General features: G+C 30.5%; 3 protein-coding genes and 1 long non-coding RNA gene across 4 annotated transcripts; 1 reads left to right on the top strand and 3 right to left on the bottom strand.

Moving 5' to 3' along the window:
• Positions 1 to 352: 352 nt before the first annotated feature.
• Positions 353 to 1,769, top strand: LOC124896281. Its single transcript, XM_047407828.1, has 2 exons — positions 353 to 737; positions 1,186 to 1,769. The coding sequence occupies exons 1-2, from the start codon at positions 353 to 355 to the stop codon at positions 1,767 to 1,769; spliced, it is 969 nt and encodes a 322-aa protein (XP_047263784.1).
• Positions 1,770 to 6,183: 4,414 nt separating this feature from the next.
• LOC124896027 lies at positions 6,184 to 7,974 on the bottom strand. The gene is made up of 2 exons (XM_047407025.1): positions 7,174 to 7,974; positions 6,184 to 6,976 (listed from the first exon to the last, which is right to left on the bottom strand). Exons 1-2 carry the CDS (start codon positions 7,681 to 7,683, stop codon positions 6,497 to 6,499), a joined length of 990 nt encoding a protein of 329 aa, XP_047262981.1. The 5' UTR covers positions 7,684 to 7,974; the 3' UTR covers positions 6,184 to 6,496.
• A 2,884-nt stretch (positions 7,975 to 10,858) lies between these two features.
• LOC107859527 (alpha-farnesene synthase) lies at positions 10,859 to 14,440 on the bottom strand. The gene is given in 8 exon segments (XM_047407023.1): positions 10,859 to 11,436; positions 11,559 to 11,812; positions 12,072 to 12,211; positions 12,585 to 12,803; positions 12,912 to 13,186; positions 13,188 to 13,255; positions 13,794 to 14,067; positions 14,248 to 14,440. Coding segments are annotated over 7 exon segments (1,239 nt in total). The 5' UTR covers positions 14,404 to 14,440; the 3' UTR covers positions 10,859 to 11,436; positions 11,559 to 11,705.
• A 6,822-nt stretch (positions 14,441 to 21,262) lies between these two features.
• Positions 21,263 to 22,178, bottom strand: LOC124896026. Its single transcript, XR_007052390.1, has 2 exons — positions 22,041 to 22,178; positions 21,263 to 21,764 (listed from the first exon to the last, which is right to left on the bottom strand). It is a non-coding gene; the product is annotated as an uncharacterized LOC124896026 (long non-coding RNA).
• Positions 22,179 to 22,986: the final 808 nt, after the last annotated feature.

Here is a 22,986-nt window from a genome sequence, read left to right as displayed (position 1 = left end):
ATTTGAGAGAAGTTTCAATCACGATCTGTTAGATCAAGTAAAACCTGGTAAGTTTGTCATGTATGTAAAATCTGTTGTTTATTTCTTGTTAAATTTTATCACAGCATGTGTATTTAAAAAATACATATAGATTATTTTTTTTTGTACATGTTGTAAATTACATTACATCTTTTTTTTTTTTTGCAGTTACACATTAATATGCAAATCACGTAATTGTGATTTTTTATTCCATGCATCTGATATCAACAAATTAGGAATATTTTGTGTTAGAGAATTCTTATCCGAACACACATGTCCGATAAAGAATAAGATTTATCCTAAGTTTCATGCTGTTAGTAAGTTGATTGGAAGTATGGTGAAACAAAAGTTTAAAAACCACAAAAGAAAGAACAGTGCGACTGAAATCAGAAGTGACATGAAGGAAGACCTTGGTATGGATTTGACATATATTATGTATTGGCGAGCTAAGGAACAATCACTTGAAGATTTGAGAGGAAAACCTTCGGCATCATACGGAAAACTACCTGCATACATTCATGTTTTGAACATTACTTATCCAGGTTCACATATACGAATGAAAAAACATGAAGATAATGATTTTTTGTATATTTTTGTCGCACTAACTACATTCATACAAGGGTTCGATCACTGTAGACCTGTGATAGTTATTGATGCAAGTTATCTTAGAGGACTATACAGTGGCACATTAGTAGCTGCATGTACCATGGATGGAGCCGGTAAGCTATTCTCGAAATGTATTTGACTCTATGAATAGATGTATATGTTTATAATATATATATATATATATATATATATATATATATGCAGCATATTTATATTTGTACTATCTATTTATTATGTTTTAGATATATGAATTTATATTAAAGTTGTGAATTATGTTTATGAAATAAATTTCATTCACATAATCGGTAAGTTATATATTTTTATAGAGTACTTATTTAATTTTTTTGTGGATGTTGATTGGGAGCAGGATATAGTTCCAGATATATTTATATGTATTATAGGTTTTAGTTATGTTTATGTTTTAAATTTTAGTTAAACTTGTTCCCAGCTGTATGTATCTGAAAAATACATATGATTTTTTTTAATGTCTGTATATATCGTACTTTTAATGTATTTGATCCATGTTCAGGCCATATATTTCTATTGGCATATGGAATATAGATTCTGAAAATGATGCATCCTGGACATGGTTCTTTCAGAATCTAAAGGAAGCATACGGTGAAAGAGAACATATGTGTGTAGTTTTCGATCGTAACCCAAGCATTATAAAAGCTGTTGCTGGAGTGTACAATAATGTACCACATTACGCTTGTATGTGGCATCTATGGGGTAATGTGAAAAAAAAATTTAGGAAGTCACATGATGCATTGTCTGAAATCTTCTATACCATGGCGAAATCATACTCAAAGTCTGAATTTCATAATTTAATGGAGAAAGTGGAGCTAGTTGATGTTAGGGTGAATAATTACTTGGAGTTGACGGGATACGATAAATGGGCTAGGTCATATGGAATAGTTCATAGGGTATGGACCTTAACATCAAATATTTCAGAGTCAATTAATGTTGCACTGGTATCAGCTAGAGAACTTCCAATATATGATTTTTTAGAGGAAGTTAGATTGATGTTTGGTAGATGGAACTGTGAAAACAGACAGGAGGCATTGTACACACGCACGGATCTTATTGGAAAATTTCAAGCAATTCTCCAACAGAATGAAGCAGAGTGTACACGTATGAAGGCATGATAAAATAGATATAATCATTTAATGTTATATCTTTTTGAATTTTTATATGTTGTATGAAACATATCTTAATATACAAATTATTAAAATTGTAACAAATCTATCTGTTGTAATGAAAAAAATATGTATATATTCTTTAATAATATGCATTTGCTGCTTTGGAAAAAAATACATTTGCTAATATGTAGCAAATTTTACTGTAATATTTTTTTTCTATAATATTTTTTATGTATTAATATTTTCAGGTTATACCAGCGTCATAGTACGTTTATACTGTCCACGATAAGGAGAAACATTTTATAGTTTGTCTAAAGGAAAAAAATGTTCTTGTCATGCATTCCAATTGGATGAGATACCATGTGTGCATGCTTGTGCTGTACTTGATAGCAAGAATCTTGAAAAATGACTATATTGCTCTAATCTATACAAGCCAAAAACTGTATTGAGAACGTATGATCTTCCTGTATATCCTCCACCACATAAAGATGATTGGGTGATACCTCAGAAAATTTTAGACGAAGTAGTTTTGCCCCTAAAATACAAGCGGCCCCCTGGAAGACCTGCAAAGAAGGAGCGCCGTAAATCAGGAAGAGATATGTTTGGAAAGAAAAGCAAAAATTGTTGTAGTTCATGCGGACAAAAAGGTCACAATAGGCGTTCATGTAGGAAATACAACAAATGATACATTTTATTATGTTTTTAGTGAAAATTCTGTTGCTTTATTATTCTATTTTTTTTAATTATTTCATTTTGAATTTTGAACTTTTTATTGATATTGATGATTTGATAGTGTTCAGATGTTGCACTTTTATGAAGTTGAACTTGTTAATTTGTTATAGTTCAAATGTTTAATTTTATATTATATATGTATATATATACATATATTTTTTGCACTAAAAATATGTTTGAATATGGAATAATAGGAGCCATTGTTATTTTGAAAAATAAATATGTTTACATTAAACATAAATGAAAATACAATTTGAAACGAAAATTAGTATTAACCATAATGTGTATCTTTCAAAAAATACAAATTGAAATCTGAATAATACATGTGGCTGAATGTGTATTAAGTAGAAACGTGTATATAGAAATTAAAAAACAAATACATATGTATTATAAACGATTATGTTCAGTTGAATGGTATATGTATTTTAAATATACATTTACTCACTGAAATTTTAAAGTTTATGTTAATAAAATACATTTGTTAACTGGAAAGACATATTTATGAGTAATACGTATTTAACAAATACATATATTTACTGTCATGGTGATATATATTTTTAAAATATATATCTTCACTGTAATGGTAATATTCACTGTAATGGTGATATGTTGACTTCAGAATTGATTTGGTAACTGTATGTTCATGTAATGTTAAAAATACAATGTTAAGTGGAATAAGCATATGTATGTTAAAAATACATAATTTCACTGGAATAAGCATATTTATTATTACAAATATACACATAGACATATACTAACCATGAAAAAACTGAAAATTAGACGATTAAAAATCAAAAAGTTAAGATAACAATAAAGGAACATTAACATGCCATCTTTGACCATTAAAGTAACATATGAATCCCATAATCTATTCAAAAAAAATATCCACCTAATCTTAAATGTTGTTAACTTCAACAAAATAAAGTACAAATCAAATATCAACCACTTCAGTGCCTTCTGTTAACTCAGTGATCCGAAGAGGCCTCATTGGTACTTTATCATCACTTTGTGCCTTTGCGTTTGCTTTCCTAGTACCATAATCCCACAACAGTGAAGCATATCTTATGCGAATTAGATTTGGGTCAAAGTCAATACATGGAACAACTTCACCAAAAGTAAAACACTCGGCATACGCAACCATATATAAACCACAATCCCTGCAAAGACATACATTAATAAGTAAGAAGTTGTTACAACTTTAATGCATATGTATATATACAAGTACTATGCATACTAATTACTTACAAGCTGCCACTTGATTGTTGAGGCACATTCTCCACAATTGAAACATCAAATGGATCCATCTTATCATTCAATTTGTAATTAGGATGATTGTCGATGTCGATACCCTTATTCTCGTAGAATTTACATTCAATGAGACATATAGGTATAACCTTAGCTAAATTTTCAATTTCAGTAAGCACTGCCGCATCATGACCAGCAGCTGACAAAGAATCATATACGTATATACACCTATGATTGAAAGATATAACTGCAAGAACCCAATGATGTTTTGCTTTTACGTGAACAGGAATGAACATATGATCAACCGTATGCCATGGCACTGTAGCATGCATGCGGAATCCACTTACATACTCATTCAGATGATATTTCTTTACACCAGCATTAAGAGTTGCATCATCCAATTTATACACATCAAACACAGTTGTAACAATGTTCATGAAATTGCAGTCTACAGTGCTGAACTTATATGAGATATTGGGATTATACTTGGACTTCTTTCGCAGATAGTACAAGCATACATCAATTTGCTGCATTATAAATAAATTTCATACTTAATATTAAATAAACAAATAAAAAAAAATCAGACCTTACATATGAAAATATCATGTACAAATCAGTGAAGGTATAACATACTTCATATGTATTTACAAATATACATTTTCAACTATAACAAAATAATCAATTACAATTATTCATATTTAACACCGAACTAATATATATTCCAATATACAAATCAATGTAATAATACATCACTTACTTTATCTGACCACGTCTGGCTAGGAGTACCCATAACGTAGAATCAATTTTTGTCTTCAACAGATAAAATTCCAAAGCTGATAACTAGTATTTTTGCCTTTCCCTTCAAATAATGTTCTTCTTTGTTGTTCCTGTTTATTCATTATACATATTAGTCTGTGATTTACATAATCTTAATTTACAAAAGTTAGTACTATCAAGTTGTATTCTGTATACCTCTTGGAATGATATTTAAGAAGATCCAATGAAAGCCACGTCATGAACTTGTTGGTGACTTTAGTGTTTTCTATCGCATTAACTGGATGAGATATGAAGGGATACTTCTGATCAAATGTTCTCCATTGCTCTTCCGTGCTTACTTTATTATTAAGTTATGCAATTAATTATGTATATATAATCAATTACATAAGATAATGCAGTATTATAAGAAACAATAAGTATACTGTTGAAACAAAAGTTAAATCATGTCTGAAAACTGCAACAGATGTATTTTTGAAATACATATTAACAAATGCAGAGTAAAATTGTCTAAACTATGCAACTTCAAAATGAAAAAAATATTCTTCAAAATATAACCATATCTCATTAAAAACATTTACTGTTGTTTAAAAAATACAACTGAACAGCAAAAATCTAATTCATACTTCACTATCCATTAGGAAAAAAATATAAAGTAAGCAAATTTGTTAACTAAATAAATTATGTTAAGAGTACTAACCATCTGCTGAACTAAATTTCATTGTGAATAGTGACTCATTGTATCTAGATGATCGCCTAATCCTTGAAACATGCATTGGCATTTGTTGTGCTTGATTTGCCAATGGATATACAATTATACTTCGTTCAAGATTGACATACGCATTAAGACTGGGAAGAAGCTCATCCGGAAGAGTATTCTGAGAGTCAGACAAATGTTGATCAGCATTGCTTTCAACATTTACTTCCGCTGGAATGTGGACTGCACTCTTATATTGTTGATCTAACTTTGAATTATCCATATCATTAACCTCTGACTCATGTCCCGCTGGTGTATTTACATTCATCTCAATCGCACCTTCTTTATAAAGATCTAGTTAGATTGCATTTTTCAACAAATTAAAAATAGCAATCAATGCACGTATTGTAGATACCTTGAACTCATCTTCAACTTCAACATTGGCTTTTGTTATGGAGTCAAGATCAATGCTTCTAAGGATGTCATCAGGAAATGTGAGTTGAGATTCTGATATTTGTGTTTCACCAATACTTTCGTCAACTGATTTTATGATCTACACATGTTCATACAAATTAAATAAAATAATATTTATGAAGAACTAAAAAACTAACCAATATGTATTCAGCATACCGGAGTGACACAAACATCTTTTGCTTCATGAACATCTATATCAGTTTTTTCCTTTAAAAAATGAAACAATAAAAAATTAAAATAAGTTTTTTGGATCATTATAACTATACCTAACCAAAAAAAAAAAAAAAAAAAATCTCTACCAGAACAATGTCATTATCCTCATTGTACCCATCAATCTCATTATACACATCATTCATACTGTTGCTTTGGTATCCTGCCATCTCTTCGGCAACCTGTTTTAATATTATTTTTTATAATGATAAATTAGAATTGTATATATAAAATTAGTTGAATATAAATGTACAGAATTTACTTACCAATGTGACTTCAGGATTCTTATTAAATTCAAGAACAAATTTTGTAGTTGCTTGATGGGGTGATGTACTCTTAACATTTTCATCCGCTGGTGGTTGATCAAATTCGCTGCCTTTTGCTTGTTTCTTCTCGTTTAAAACATGAAAATATAAACTAAAAAAAATAGTAAATAACAACTTAGTTGTAAAAAATACATATGTTGTACCTTATTTTCATTGATTACATTCATCATCTGATCAAACCTGAAAGACACTAGGCCACGGATATCATTAAACTCTTGCCATACCTGAATTATAAAAAAAATAATTAAAAATTAAAAAATAAATTAATCAAAAGCTTAAAGAAAAATTACCTTTTCACAAAACTTATCAAAGACTTTCTTCGAGACAACACCGTCTTCATCTTCAGAACTAAACGAAGACAGAGCAGGTGACTGAACCGGAATAGATTTTTTACTGTCAGGCCGGTTTATGTCCTTCCTATTTCCACGTAGCGTAACTTTTGTTTGAATTGACTTGTGAATTGGAGTCCTGACAAAAGACATCTTTGCAGCACGGGGTGGAGGGGTCCGTTTTGATGTCAGCTCATCTACACCTTTAGGATGTGGCTTCCATTTTTTATTTATAGGTGAAGCTGAGAAATCTCCATGATGTTTTTTCTTTGTGGTAAACTGATTTTGTCTTTGTGGAGGATCCTGAAAATCATCATTCGAATCAATGTCGTCTTCATTATGACTAGCAGATCCAGGAACAAGCTTCTTCGGTATATGAAAAGCTGAAATCTCCTTTCTTGTTGGCTCGATATTCTTAAAAACAACCTACAATTTAAATAACATAATGAAAATAATAATTTAAATGGTAAAATTAATTACATTATAAATCAGTTAACCATGATCCAAACCCAATAATGAATATACACTGACAAATGGTATGTTGTATATATACATATACCAAATCAGAAAATACATTTACAAAATAATCAACATCACATATCAAAAAAAATCGTAAAACTAACCTTGTCATCTGTATCATCAAACATACTTCCCATAAGAGTTTCATATCTTGGACGAGGAGAATTTGTCTTCCAATTCAAAATACGAAGGATTTGAGAATCCACCTTGGAAGCAACATTATGAGGCACGTTTGAACAACACTCGTACAACCAAATTTGAATGGCCAGTGGCATTCCAAGAAGCATATAGAACTTTCCTTTCGGCTTCAACTTTTTATGCAAACTTCTAGCTAATTCTTCAAATGCAATCGATCCCCACGGATAATCACTGTAGCGATCACTCTCAACCAAATCAAAGTGGAGGCGTGGAATAGCTACGGTATCAACTGACGATAGTAAGAATGCGTGAATAAAATATAAATTGGCAAACTTTAACGCATCTTCATCGTTATCATTCCCCCAAATTTTATCAGAAACAGCAGCATAATAAATCTTTTTTCTATACAAAACTCTCACCATCAAAATATTGATCAATAATTCTATTTGGGTGCTCCTCGTCAAGCACAAATTCATCCTTATTTGTAGCACAATTCAAACCAGTCACCAAAGAAAACTCTCTAATAGTGAAATGAAGAATTGTGCCCTTTGCTTGAATGACTATGGCACTTGTAGAACTTTCCCTAGTTTCAAGTGACATAATGCATCTCCCTAACTGGGCTTGGACTACACAATCTTTCTTCTTCATGAAGAAACCAAATATACTTTTAGTGCAAAACATCTTGTACTGACTCTTCGTCAACATTGTCTTAGTACGGTCTTCAATGTCATTGACCGTATGACATCCTATATGAGGAGCAAATTTGGGAAATATCCGGGCCATGAATATTTGATCATGAATGACCTAAACAACAAAAAAATACATTTATATGACAAAACAGTGTCTTATATGTATTTATGAAATACATCTTAAAATTAGTTTATACAAATTGTCTTATATGTATTTATGAAATACATCTTATAGTTATTTTATAAGATGTATAACAACAAATACAACTATATATGTAAAAAATATATTTCAACAAATAAGAAATACATATCACATTAAAAATCTAATGACTACCAAATACAACTTAACATCGAATAAAAATCTTAGAGGTAACATAAAAACACATATCTAAACTATATGTATTTTCATAATACACATTAGAATTATATTTCAACAAACAAATTATGTATTTTGTGAATACATGATTTGTACAAATTTAATTAACAAGACAAGAATATAACAACACATATACAAATTATATAGCAAATGTATTTTAATAATACATATTAATCCAAACATTCTTTTATATGTATTTATGAAATACATCTTATAGTTATTTTATAAGATGAATAATAACAAATACAACTATGTATATAAAAAATACATTTCAACAAAAAAGAACTACATATCACATTCAAAATCTAATGACTACCACATACAATTTAACATCGAATAAAATTGTTAGAGGTAAACATAAAAACACATATCTAATCTGTATGTATTTTCAGAATACATATTAGAATTAAATTTCAACAAACACATATGTATTTATATGACAAAACAGTGTCTTATATGTATTTATGAAATACATCTTAAAACTAGTTTATACAAATTGTCTTATATGTATTTATGAAATACATCTTATAGTTATTTTATAAGATGTATAATAACAAATATAACTATGTATGTAAAAAATTACATTTCAACAAATAAGAAATACATATCACATTAAAAATCTAATGACTACCAAATACAACTTAACATCGAATAAAAATCTTAGAGGTAAACCTAAAAATACATATCTAACCTGTATGTATTTTCAGAATACATATTAGAATTATATTTCAACAAACACATATGTATTTTATGAATACAAGATTATTACAAATTTAATTAAAAAGAAAATAATATAACAACACATATACAAATTATATAACATATGTATTTTCAGAATACATATTACACTTCTACAGTTGTTATTTCAGCCATTTTTCCAAAAGAATATATATATACAGAAACCTAATAAATACAAATATCTTACACAAAATTTAGATATGAAATACATATTTAAAATATATTGTACATAGCATATACAATTCATATCAATAACAAGATTTTCGAATAGTACCATACCTCCTCCACTTTCTCTTGTTCAGATTCAGAATCTGATGCAACGGGACTTGCAATTTTACTACATTCTCCGTTTTCATCCGACTTTTTTCTTTTCACTGATTTTTGAAATTTTGTGGGAGATGAAGTTTTTGTCAATCCTTTCCTTTTCATTATTTCCACAATCTTTTTGGAATCTTTACGGTGCTTAGATCTCAACTCTTCAATGGTAACACCTTCATTAGAGAAAACATTAGTAGAACCCAAATTAAAAACTTCGTCTTGCGTTAAACCAAGACTAAACGATGGTACTTCATCGGTAAGTAAATTCTTCGGTTGATTTTCTCTAACTGAACAACTTCGATTTGCATGTTGAGCCATTATAAATTTTAACAGAAAAAAAAATTGATCCGAAACAGAGAATTTTCACAGAATTAATATTGAAAAAAATGGCTACACTAAACACATTAACAAAAATTAAATGAAAAAAGTAACATGCATTAACTGAAAGAAATACTTACCTTAAAAAGTGGGTATGATAGAGATATGCGTAAATTGGAGAAAAAAAGAAAAAAAACAGAAGTTGGAGGGAAGCAAATTGGTAAAGTAGAGTAAAAGTAGGGATGTGAAAAGTTTGAAGTGATATCACGCGCTTTTCAAAAAAATAATAAAATATTGCTATTTTTGTTATAAGTTGTAATTTTACCAAACTATTGTTATTTCTTGTAATTAAAGTTTTAAGGTTGTTAGTTTATGTAATTTTTTCTTTGTAAAACTATAGAGCTAATGGAGTCAAAATGATGCTCGGACTTCTCAAAGTTTGTTGGAGTAGCTCTTGAGAATTTGGGATGATGAATGAACATATCAAAATGAACTAAACCGATAAAGAGTAATTGTAATTCAATTTTGCTTTAAAAGTTAGTTGAGTTGTAATAGACTGAGAATCGAGATGGACTACATAATACTCTACAAATCAATTCGTCACAATCTTTGGTATTTTAACATAACACTCTCGGCCGTCTGACTGATCGACTATCTTTTTCTTTATATGTAATATCTTGAAAAGCAAAGGAAAAGGTTTTGTGGGACTAATTTCATCCTTCTCAAGTTTTTCCTTTATTGCTCAGCAGTTAAGCCAATAAATGCTTTTGAACGGGGAAGTATCATATTCAAGCTCGAGACCTATTATTTAAGATGAGGAACTATAAAAGAGAATTGTTTTATAAATGAAGGAATAGTCTGTGGCTCTGTGCCAGCGCATTTCTGCATCATATGTCAACTAAAGTTTGGTTTATTTGTTTCTTTCACTTCTTTCATGTTTTAATATATATCATATGGTTGAAGGGGAAGGGGTGTTAGAGACGGTACCGATCATGAATATATGAATATGATCAGGATATCGTAGCCTCATAGTTTAACTTGAGGAAAAATATAGCTTCTTGGTATAGTGAGACGCGTATAAGATCAGGAACAGATGCAGTATATTGACAATGGGTTCATCAGATTCTGATATTGTGACATGAAATATATATTTATACGTAAAAATCCAATCAAATTTAGCAAATATTTGATCGAAGACCCATACTATTAGAATGAGCTAGTGCCAAAAACCTTATTGATTGAACTGAATCCATCAAGTTTAATTTATGGATTTGCTTTTTTTGTATAGAAACCTTGTCGTGAGATCTTATTTCACGGAAGTTCCTATCTTTCCTGTTTCTATATGTTGCAGATTATAGAAAACTAGAATATGATTATTTCTGACATTATATAAGAGGTTATTGCAGAAATGTGGGATAACTGCGCGCAGCAGATTCTTATGCTTCAGCCCTTCTTCGAACCCAGCATAACAGAAGTTTTAGTGCACTGTTTGTCTTTTTTTATATAAGAGGCTCAACCAAGTTGATCAGGACCTGATCTTGCGTTTCACCATCTTGAACCCCAAATCCATCTCCTGAATGATACATGACATGTGCCATTCGTGCTTCATTTATTACATGCTTAACAATTTTTTGATGTGATGTAGAAAGGGTATTAAAATGATAATTAATCTTCTTCCACGAATTCAAAATTATGCTTTCGATATGCTCTCGAGCTACATCCTCGGAGACATTTTCTTCTTGCATGTAACATATAATTGATGAAGCAACATCACCTCTCTCTAGTTCCGCCTACAATACAATACAATATAAATAATATTACCACAAAGAAAAACTTGGCATACACCAAGTGGGAAGGAATTATTTGTATAGAATGGAAAAAGAGTTAAAGAGGTAAAAGTTTGAGATCTTACCGTTGAGGTACCTTGGTCATTGCATAGTCGAATTATAACCGAAGTATGGTAAATAATTTCTTGGCAATTTTTGCATAAATCAAGGGTTTCATTTGTTGTTTTATAATTTGTGAGACCAAAAATCACATGAAAGGAAAGCAATTGGCCTTAGGAAGAAGTCCACCCATTATCAAGATACTCTTCAAGTGTTGGTATATGACCTTTATGGTACCATGTTGCTTCCACCAGCAAGGCTTTGCAGAAGTTGATCCACTGAAGTAATTGAAACATCACAAGACATTGGTCAATTATACATACATCTAAAACAGGTAGAATGGCGTAGGTTAGAATGTCCAATTAATAGTATAAAATTAATTTTATTGGCCAATTGGACACCTTAGCTTAGCTTGAGACACCTTTATATTTTGGAAAACCACGTTTGTTTTTAGCTTAGGCTACGTTATGTGATAATATAAATTGGACAAGTTAAAAGGAACAAAGGGAGTACATGAAAGACTAGTTTAATACTAATCCCTTGTTTCAGATGAGGTAATGTTGGAGGGCCATCATTTTGTCGTTGTATTTCAATAGATATCTCTTCCATTGTATCATGCAATGCTCTAAAACATATCTGTATACACGTTGGCAGCTTTTGTACCTCTTTTGGATCCCACCTAATTAAAAGTGAAAAAGCTTTCACATCTTCTTAACCCGAAATGGCTGGGGAGAGGAAAGGTTCCTTTTTTTGAGGGTACTCTCGGGAACAGATCCAGTGGAGACGGGGTGGCGCCTGTAGCTCAGAGGGTTAGAGCACGTGGCTACGAACCACGGTGTCGAAGGTTCAAATCCCTCCTCGCCCACAACCGGCCCAAAAGGGAAGTACCTTTCCCTCTGGGGTAGAAAAATCATGATCGGAATAGCGAACCAAAAGCTATGGAACTTGGGTGTGGGTCTTTTGTTGTTATCATGATTATTGCAATTATTTTATTCAACAACTTAAATAAATAATTTTATAATGTTTTAGGTTGTTTGTTGGTGAGGACATACTTCTCTATGGCACGGGTGAATTGTTGCACCTCGGTTAATGAACCATAAATATCATAAACGTCATCTATTATTAAAATCAATTGAATCACTTTGGTGAGCCATTTTCTCATGCTTCCATGTTGAGCCTCAGAGGCAATTCCTGCAGCAAAAAAGAAGCTTTCTACTATCCTGTCCCTAGTAAAGTCTAAATCTTCAACTATGCAAAGATTCCTCCACCATCTGTTTAATTCACAATAGCAAAAAAAAAAAAAAAAACATTCGATGAAATAATTGAAGTGAACCCAAGGAAGCGAATGTTATAAAGAAGAGGAAAATGATTTAATATACCTTATAACATCTTTGAGATCGTTTTGGTGGGTGGCTTGAATAATGTTGAAGTTAAGTTTAGCTAATTGGAGCAACATTGGATTTGTGTTTTTGCAATTTTGAGCACTAATAATGTGTCTTCTGACATCGTACCATCTCACTCTCCATGCCAAGGGATTATTAGTTAATCTGTTAATATCTGATGATGTGGACAAATTTTTAAGGTTTTTGGTAGAGAACAATCTTATGTCGTTTAGTAAGTTTTCACCATCCATGCTCAGATGTGACCCTTCCAAAAAGCTCCACTAATGTGTTTATATCTGAAGGTAATTTCCCTTTCCCATCGAAAAAGTCCTTTAACATATCTGCAGTACAGCAGAGAAGAGTATAAGAGAATAAAAAGTGGAAAATATGAAAATGTATAAAATAGCCAATTGATGTGTTCTTTTTTTATCTTACAAAAACCACCAAATTAATTTAACGAGTTGTTACGTTTTAGTCGCAAAAGTCACTACGTCACTTTAAAATGGTCATGAAAACAAGTTCCACCCAAGTTTGAGGGCCAATAAGTCGCCTGTTTATTAGCTAAACTCAATTAGAATAACCGCCCAATTCAATCTCACAAAAAAATGGACTGATTTGAGCTAAATGCATCGCCTAAATTGACCCATAGATTTTTTCTTAGAATATTTTTAATGAGTTTTTTTCCGGGGGTGGGGGGTGAGGGAGGGGAGGTTATATGTTGAATATATCCGTAATAAAAGAATCAATCCAATTAAAACTTGGTAAGAGTTGGACAAGAAATTAGATTATGACTCAATTTAGTCCATCTCAACTCAAGTAACATCTGGGTGCCGGCGGCTTAACTCTATTTATTAACTTAGTTCATTTTTCTAATTATACCTTGTGAAGCATGGTAGCCATGTTCCCTAAGAAGCCTGAAGCACAATGCAGTAGCATACAGATCCTCCTCCTTCTTTGAGCTGGAATTACTTTTCATGGAGTCCAGAATTGTATTTTCCAAAGCTTCCTTTGTTTCAACCTCAAAGGAACCACTTAGGCCAAGTTTGTCAATTCTGTCAATAAGCTCTAGCTGCCCCACTGGACTAACACTCTCTGTAAACTTGCAACTCACTTCCTCTTTTAGCTTCACTGCTTCAACTTTGTACTTCTTTTCCTGCATGACCAAATCAATAAGTATACCACCTGTGAAATTTGTTTTTAAACAATTTTGAACAAACAAACATGAATAAAAAGTAACTGAAAAACATATTCTGGAAGAAGTATCCTTCCCTGCCAAACACACCCCAAGAGATAAAGTAGGTACTAAATGAATAATGAAATTATGAATACTCACAGAGTATTGACTTGTAAGAGAAAGCAGATGATCATATTTCCAAATGTTCGGTTTATAAGTAGAGATCCTTTCTGGAGGAGGACTTTGTTTTTCTATACTATGAAGTTTCTGTATTTGCATGCTTGAAACAATGGACACTGTGTTTCTGCAAGCCATGGTTTTCGATGATAGCACATTGGAAGGTGTGGAAGATATATATATACACACTTAGGTATAGAAATTCGTGTTAGCACGTACCCAATATATATTATTCTTTTATTTCAAGTTATGTGATACATGATGAAAATTGAAGTTAACCGTATATTTTATATATTTTTAAATATTTAAGTTGTTAATTATAATTTTATATAGTGTTTTTTACGTACTTTTCCTTTTATCCAAATATACGTGGCACATATAGAATTTCGAAAATCAACATAATTTTTGATAGTTTATACGTTTCAAATAATATATGTTATTCCCTTCTGAATTTATGTGGCACAATTAAATTTCAATAGTCAATCAAATCTTTTGTAAGATTTTTAGATATTTGAGTTGTTAATTATTGTGATTTATAATACTTTTTATATAATTTTCAGATAATATATGTTGCTTCTTTGTCTCAATTTATATATATATATATATACACACACACACTAGTTGAACCACACGTGTAACTTTTGACTATTTAAAATTAAATAATTTTATCTATTGTAGAGGTTTTTGGTGAAGTGTAAAAAGTTCAACTCACTTTTCAAAGATCTTTCACATTTTAATATAATAATATAAATATAAATATATATTTTAGTTTAAGCTAATATATATTTACCACCAAAAATTTCAAGTGGTTGATCGATCATCACTTTATGTATGTCATGCAGTATCTCTTTCCCTTGCTATCAGAGGCTCAAAAAGACATATTTGACCCATATTTGTGGCACCATTATTTTTTTCTATATTTAAAATCTTTCCTTGTTTGTAAAGATAAATTTTTACAAAATCATTGTTACATTTTGATTACGTGCTTAAAATTTTTAAAATTTGGTACTTCTTAAATTTTTCTTATTCTAACACTTTTATATTTATTTCTAAAGTTTTCAAATCTTCTTAAAATCAAATTTAGAATTCTTAAACTAATAAAAGAAATATTAGTTGTCATTAATTCTGATGACTTTTAATAAGGAAAGGTTTTGCCATAAATATATTTAATTAATTTTCAACAGTTAAATATTAGAAAAAATTACTAATTTTGGTGACTTCTAATAAGGAAAGATTTACCATAAATATATTTAATTAATTTTCAACTCTTAAATATTAGGGGAAAAAATAGTGAAAAGATACTTTTGTCTAAAACAAAAACTTTTAACAAAGAACAAAAAATTCAAAAAATATTTCTAAGACCCTTCACACTTTTAATATATTATATATATAAATTATAGATATAGACTATAGATATACATATAGATTATATATATATATATATATATATATATATGAAAGGATTTATTTTATAAAATAAGAAACTATAAATGAAATAAAAATAATAATAACATATATATTAAATAGCGAGAAAAAAAATCTTTTTTGAGTGAAAAAGAAAATTGTGAATTGGGTTTCATTTTCCTCAAATATAGCGATTCTCTATATTTGAAGATAAAAACTGGAGCTGTGGGTTGAAGTCTTGACGATTAATGGAAGAGACATGTACTATTTTAAAAGCTGTCAATGGGACCATAAGTTTATTTTTAAACTTTAAAATAGACCCAATGGATCCACTTGAACAGAAATTCAGAAAAGCTGTCAAGTACTTTTTGGTTGATGCAAATGTAATTAACTCAAACTGAGTTGATTTTATTGTCTCGTACTTCCTCCGTTTAAAAAAGAATGATTTACTTTGACTTCATATATAATTTAAAAAAATAAAGAAGACTTTTGAATCTTATCGCTTTAAATTAAAGTAGTGTCAAATGTACCATAATGCCCTTTAATCTTATGATCCTAAATATGCCATGTGAAAAATTGAAATTAAAGTATTACCAAAAAAAAAAAAAAGATAAATCTTTTTAATAAGGGTTAAAAAGAAAAGTAAGTTATTCTTTTTTAAACGGAGAGAGTAGTAAATACATATAGTTATTAAACAATATGGTTGATGGTACACTATTCTTGAAGGATAGAATTATTCAATAAAGAAATTAACCGTATGAGGAAGCAAGCTTGTTGATTAAGTAATAGCTACTTTCCACCCTCTTTTTAAGTATAAAAAATAAGGAAAAGAGTCAAAAATATCTTTAAACTATTTGAAATAGATTAAAAATATTTCTCGTTAGTTTTTTAATTTTAAAATACCCCTTCATTAAATATTTGACTCAAAAACACCCTCCTCTTAATAGATGTCCACCAAGCATGCCACCTAGGTAAAAAAAACCACGTGGCCATGCCACATCACCATCCACATGTCAAAAGTATGGATAACCACCTTTTCAAATATAGTCACATTTACAAATATAACCACATTTCATCATCCCATTTCCACCATCTCCTTCATCCCGTCGCCGTCGGTGATTCTCCGATGAGGATAATTCAGTCAATTCACTCTTTAAATTCGATCCATTTCAATCTACAGTTAACAAACCCAATGAATTCATCTCAACAATAACATCTAATTTTCCTTCTTCTTTAAGCTCCGTTTCTTCTACACTAAGCATGTGTTTGTTAACAACATTGCAACATTCATTTGTTCTGATTTTAATCATCTTTGTCTAAGTGCCAGGCTGTTTACAGATGATAATAATTGATTGTATATTTAGATGAGAAATCTTGACTCTTCCATCCAAGATAATTCACATATTTGGTTTTGTATGTAATAGAATAGATAATCTGTTTGATTAATAAGATCCAGTAGGTATGGATATTTTTAATCTTGTTTGTACTGCTCCTTTCTCCACGGAAGAAAATTTCTTGATTACAACTGGAACTGTATCAAGTTTTTAAACTGTATAAGTGTGGTTGTACAAGTTTACAGAGGAACTCTTCCGAATGGAGAATTGTTTGCAATTAAAAAAGCTCTACAAGGGTCTATACAGCGTGCACATGAGTTCAAAACTGAGATAGAGCTTCTCTCAAGGGTTCATCACAAGGATGTCATTGGCCTTGTTGGTTTTTGTTTCGATCAAGCTGAACAGATGGTGTATGAATATATTCTTAATGGCACGTTAAAAGACGGTCTTTCAAGTATATGTTGGTCCTTTCTTATTGATTCGCTGAAGCTAGATCCTTTAACTTGACCAAAATGGAAGTGTACCTCTTGAAAATTTAATGAAATTTATACTTGTAGGCAAAACAGGGATCAGGTTAGATTGGACGAGGAGACCGAATTATCCTCCTCGGAGAATCAACGGCGGCGACGGGATGAAGGGGGTGGAGGAAATTGGATGATGAAATGTGGTTATATTTGCAAATGTGGCTATATTTGAAAAGGTGGTCATCCACACGTGTATTTTTGAGCTAAAAAACTAACGAGGGGTATTTTTGACCCTTTTCCGTAAAAAATATAGTAAAGGAATTAGAACTGTCTAGATTGTCAAGTGTATTTTAGTTTCATCATCTTCAATTTTATCTTACGTTATACTTTTCTTTTTTATATTATCTCTTTAGGTTCTAAATATATACCCATGGGCGGATCTACAAGTAATTCAGGGAGTTCATCTAAGCATTGGCGGATCTACAATTTCTTTCATCGAAAAATTACATAGTGTATATACGATCAAAATTTTGATTTACCGTATATATGTAAAGTACCGAATCCCCTTGACACAAGGCTAAAGCTTGATTCAGTGATGAAGGGGTGCAGAATTTCTCATTCAGCGTGAGTTCGAGTCTGAATAACACCGCTTGTTTTCAATCATTTATATTAGCTTTTGGATTAAATCCCTAGTTACTTACTCCCTCTATTTCAAAATAATTAAATTTTTTGGGTTATGACACACCCCTTAAGAAATATCTTTTAGGAAATAAATTATAGCTTACTTTCAATTATTATTCTTTTAATTATTCTTAAATTACTCTCCCAAAAGACATGAAGTATTTATTAACCTCATTAAATGAAAGGGTAAAATTGAAAGAAATTTCCAAACATATCTCTTGAAGAATGAACAATTCATTTATTTTGAACATTGAAAAATAGCTCAATAATTCATTTATTTTGGAATAAAGGGAGCACTTACTTTCTTGCTCTCTTACGTTCTGTTTCCATTTTGGTTTCTCTTCTCTCTCACTTTCATGGTTACTAATTTGATGATTGACTTTTTTTTTTCTATTTTTTCACAAAATTATAGTATATATTTTTTTTTATTGTTTATTTATTTTGACTGATTTAAAATATTTTACATCTTCTCTCCTTAAAAGTAAGAAAAAATTAGTAGTTTATCATGTTAGTGTATAAACAACTTAAACGTAAAGTACAGTTCTAGTAACTTATTATACTTTTTATGTAGTTTTTAAATATGTAAATTATTTCTTAAAAAGTTTAAAGATTGTGCATTTGAACGCACGATCAAAATAAAAAAGTTTAACTTCCTCCATTTTGTTGTTCATTTTGAGGTAGAGTTGAACTTTGTCCAGCTCGCTCAAATCAAATATGACTCGCTTATATCTAATCTGACCTGCTTATTTTTGAGGTCCCGTTAACGTGCGTAGTTATTTTTTTGAACCCCTTAATAGAAATTTTGGCTCCGCCACTGCATCTGAGATGAACCTCCTTCGTCGAAAAATTACGTTGTATATGTCGGATCAAAATTTTAATTTACGGTATATATGTTAAGTACTAAACCCCTTGACACAAAGCTAAAACTTGATTTAGTGGTGAAGGGGTGCAAAATTTCTCAATCCCTATGGGTTCAAGTCTGAACAACATTGTTTTTTTCCATCTTTTATATTATCTTTTGGATTAAATTCCTAATTACTTTCTTTCTCTCTTAGTCCCTTTTGTTTTCTCTTTCTCTCTCACTTGGTCTATCCCTTTTTGTTTTCTCTCCTCTCAATTACATGATTACTAATTTGATGTTTGACTTATTTTTCTATTTTTTCACAATTATACTGCATGCTTTTGTTTGTTGTTTATTTTTTTTGACTGATTTAAAATAGTTTACATCTTTTCTCCTTAAAATTAAGAAAAAAATAGTATTAATTTTATCATGTTAATGTAAAAACAATTTAAACGTAAAGTACAATTCTGGTAATTTATTGCACGTTTATGTAGTTCCTAAATATGTAAATTATTTTTAAAAAGTTTAAAGATTGTATATTTGAACGCTCGATCAAAATAAAGAAGCTTAACTTCCCCGTTTTGTTGTTTATGTTGAGGTAAAGTTGAACTTTGTCTCAAATCTAATTTGATCCGCTTATATCTGATCCGACCCACTTATTATTGAGATCCTGTTAACATTTAATTATTTTTTTTAAATCTCCTTAATAAAAATCCTGACTACACCACTACTGTATATACCATCTAATAATTTTGTTTAGGCGTTGATGAAGAGTTTTACATAGGTGATTTAATGAATTGGATGGTTTTTGTCAATATAACTTATACAAACTTTATTTTTTTGAGTAAGATTTTTGGATTGAGCAAGTTCCATCTCAATTTTCATTTCTAAATGTTGGCCTCCATCTCAATTTTCATTTTTAACAGTACAATATTTACTAAAGAAAAAAAAGAGAAAGAAGAAGAAATTCTATGTGTTATTGCAAAATGAAGTTATATTTTTTAATTTATTTTCTCATTGTGAGTTGAAAATGGTGATCGATAATTAGTTAATTTAATAATAATAATAATAATAATAATAATAATAATAATAATAATAAAAAGATTGTTATAAGCAACAAAATTATAATTGATTTTAAAGTTTTTAATATTAGAATTTTTAATATAGTTCAAATAAGAAAAGATTTAAAAATAAAATTTAGTCAATTTCAAAATCCTAAATGTTAAGAGTTCTTTACAAATAAATAAAAATAAATGGTTATAACTTTTTCTCCTCTAATATTTGTAACTTTTTTTTGGATTAACTGACATAGAAGGGGTAAAGTTTAACCCTACATACCAAAAATCACTGCTTCAGGTTCAACAAAGATACGAATGAATATTCTTTCTTTAATCTCGATTACTTAATTTTTTTTCCATAATATGACAATAACATGCATGGTTTGGATTTTCTACAAATGACCTGTTTTTTTTTTTTTTTTTTTAGTTTTATTTGGTTTGTCATCCGATGTCCGGTATCCACACTGGAGCCCCGACTAATACGGATCGCGTGTTGCAGGGCCTATTAAGGGGGTAGCGCTCCCAACACAATTTTCTCCATACACAGGGTTCGAACTCGAGACCTTTGATTGAGAGTTGAGCAGTCTCACCACTGCACCACAACCCATATTGGGGATCTGTTTGTTCTTGATCTGCTTCTAGTACTCCTTATGGAATTACACTACAAGAAAATGGCGAAATTGTGACGGAGATTTTAGTCACAAATCACTGTTTGTGATGGATTTGTGACGGAAAACTGTGCGTCTCAGAACCTTTGGTCATAAAATCATTGTGACGGATTTAATTTCCGTCACAAAATTATTGTGACGGAACTGAGACAGATCGTCTGACACAATATATATCCTTAAATTTGACTTACATTCCGTCATAAATTTATGACAGATTTTTGACAAAATATTCCATTATAAAATAGTGACAAAATAATTTCCGTAACAAATTATCAAACCCAGTCACCACAATTGTGACAATATATTTCGTTACAAATAATTTGTGACAGACTAATTTAGTCACAATTTACGATAGATTGTGACACATTAAATCTGTCACAAATTTTATTTGAATTTTTAATTTTAATAAATTATAATTAGGAAATACTATGCTCTCTCTCTCTCTCTCACACACACACACACACTATATATATATATATATATAAAACATAATACAAAATTTATAATAAAAAACGGATGAAGTTATTAAAACGTGCAAAATCACAACTTCAATAAGCAAAGGTCTACCAATGTTTAAAATTTAAAGCATATAACCATCCAAAAAAGTGTGACAATGTTTCGACACTTCAACTAACTAAAATCTCAAAATATTAAACACTTAAGCATTAGATGAGTCCCTATTTGGGAGAGTAGGATTACTAAATGAGCGAGAAGATAATGTTATGTCGCTCATCATGCGAGACCATTGCTCCTCCGTAGATTTGAATCGATCATCTTTTTGTTGCCTCAAACGGGAAACCTCTTGCTCTACTCGTTGTTGCACCTCTATAGATTTTGATGCGCTTTTCGGCAACATGATCGGACGCTATAGGCAAATTGCATGTCATATCTTTATGCAAGGTTAAAGCTTCAGATCCCAATCCATACACACGTTTTTTTGCTCCACCCACAATATCAAAGTACTTGCGATTTATATCAAGTTCTTGATCTTTTGATGAATTATCTGTTGATCCCTAAAGAGCAGTAGCTATGACAACGTTCATTTTATCCTAAAAAATATAAATAATCAGCCAACAAAAACAGTATGAAACAAAAAAAATGCTAAACTATTTATTAATAAGCAGAAGGTAGATGCTACAGGTATTATTGAATGGTGTTAAAGTATAAGAGAAGGAATTGTAAGAGCTACTAGTAGTACTGCTAAAGTTTCTGTTTTTAGTTAAGTATTGAGAAGGGTCAGGTTGATAAATTCATGATTTCTACACTTTAAACCATATTCAAAGTATTTTCAACTAACCCATGTAGTTTAGGAAAACCCCACGTACCTTAGATTTTGTAGTTAGAAAAATGGAATCTGAATCTCAATCAATTTCTTGGAATTCTTGGACTTAGAGGCTTGAATTCTTGATCTTTGATGAAGACCCAAATTTGATCTTGTTCTTGAGAGTGGAGAGGGTTTGGTATGTCGAAAACTAATATAACATGTATTATAATGCTTAGGGTAGATTTATATTCGTGATGGGTAGGTTTAGGGAGAGAAAAAGACCAAAATAACCCTAAAGAAACAAAAAAAGTAACAGAAATTTTTGCCAGTTGACAGACTTATATGCTGAAATAAAATAGGCATAACTTTTTACTCCGATGTTGGATTTGGATGAAATCAATTGCGTTGGAAAGAAGACTTAACGACCTTTTATTTGATATATAGAAGGCCACCCAATTCTTTATATAACAGAAGTTATGATCGACGAAAGTTGACCCAAGTTGAAGTGTCCACTAAAACTTAATCGATGAAATTGTTTTCAACTCGTCTTAGAGTTAGGGGATTCTTGTGACCTCAATTCATATTCAAAGGTTTTTCAACACTATAGGAGTGATAACCACACATACATTAACAAGGAATAATTTAGTTTGGGTCTATACGTATAGAAATGATGGTCTAAATTCTAGCTCGAAAGTACGGGATGTTACAACGTACTTAGAGTGGGGAATTTGATGATGTACTACAACAATGTTGAAATATGGGGAATTTGGTTACAACATCTGACTTGATATATATTGCGTACGTTTCACTTGTCATATCAGACGGGTTGGGTGCATGTATCAATTTTCTAAGATCCGATGAAAGACGGAAAGGAACACAATGGGATAAGTAGAAAGTTTTCCTACAATGAAGAAAGCGTGTTGGACATTAAGAATCTTTCACAAGAGTGATGTAGTTGTCATGAAATGGATTACACATAAAGTATAAGAACAATTTATGCTAACAAC

The sequence above is a fragment of the Capsicum annuum genome, chromosome 2, assembly GCF_002878395.1.
Source record: "Capsicum annuum cultivar UCD-10X-F1 chromosome 2, UCD10Xv1.1, whole genome shotgun sequence".
In the NCBI taxonomy this organism is placed as follows: Eukaryota; Viridiplantae; Streptophyta; class Magnoliopsida; order Solanales; family Solanaceae; genus Capsicum; species Capsicum annuum.
This window is presented reverse-complemented; position numbering and strand designations above follow the sequence as displayed.

Excerpts from the sequence above, each read along its gene's own strand:
- LOC124896027 (XM_047407025.1), bottom strand. The coding sequence starts at position 7,683 with ATGAATTTGTGCTTGACGAGGAGCACCCAAATAGAATTATTGATCAAT. Across the intron at positions 6,977-7,173 it reads TTGATGATACAGATGACAAG|GTTGTTTTTAAGAATATCGA; the intron begins GTTAGTTTTACG and ends TTTAAATTGTAG.
- LOC124896281 (XM_047407828.1), top strand. The coding sequence starts at position 353 with ATGGTGAAACAAAAGTTTAAAAACCACAAAAGAAAGAACAGTGCGACT. Across the intron at positions 738-1,185 it reads ATGTACCATGGATGGAGCCG|ATTCTGAAAATGATGCATCC; the intron begins GTAAGCTATTCT and ends TATGGAATATAG.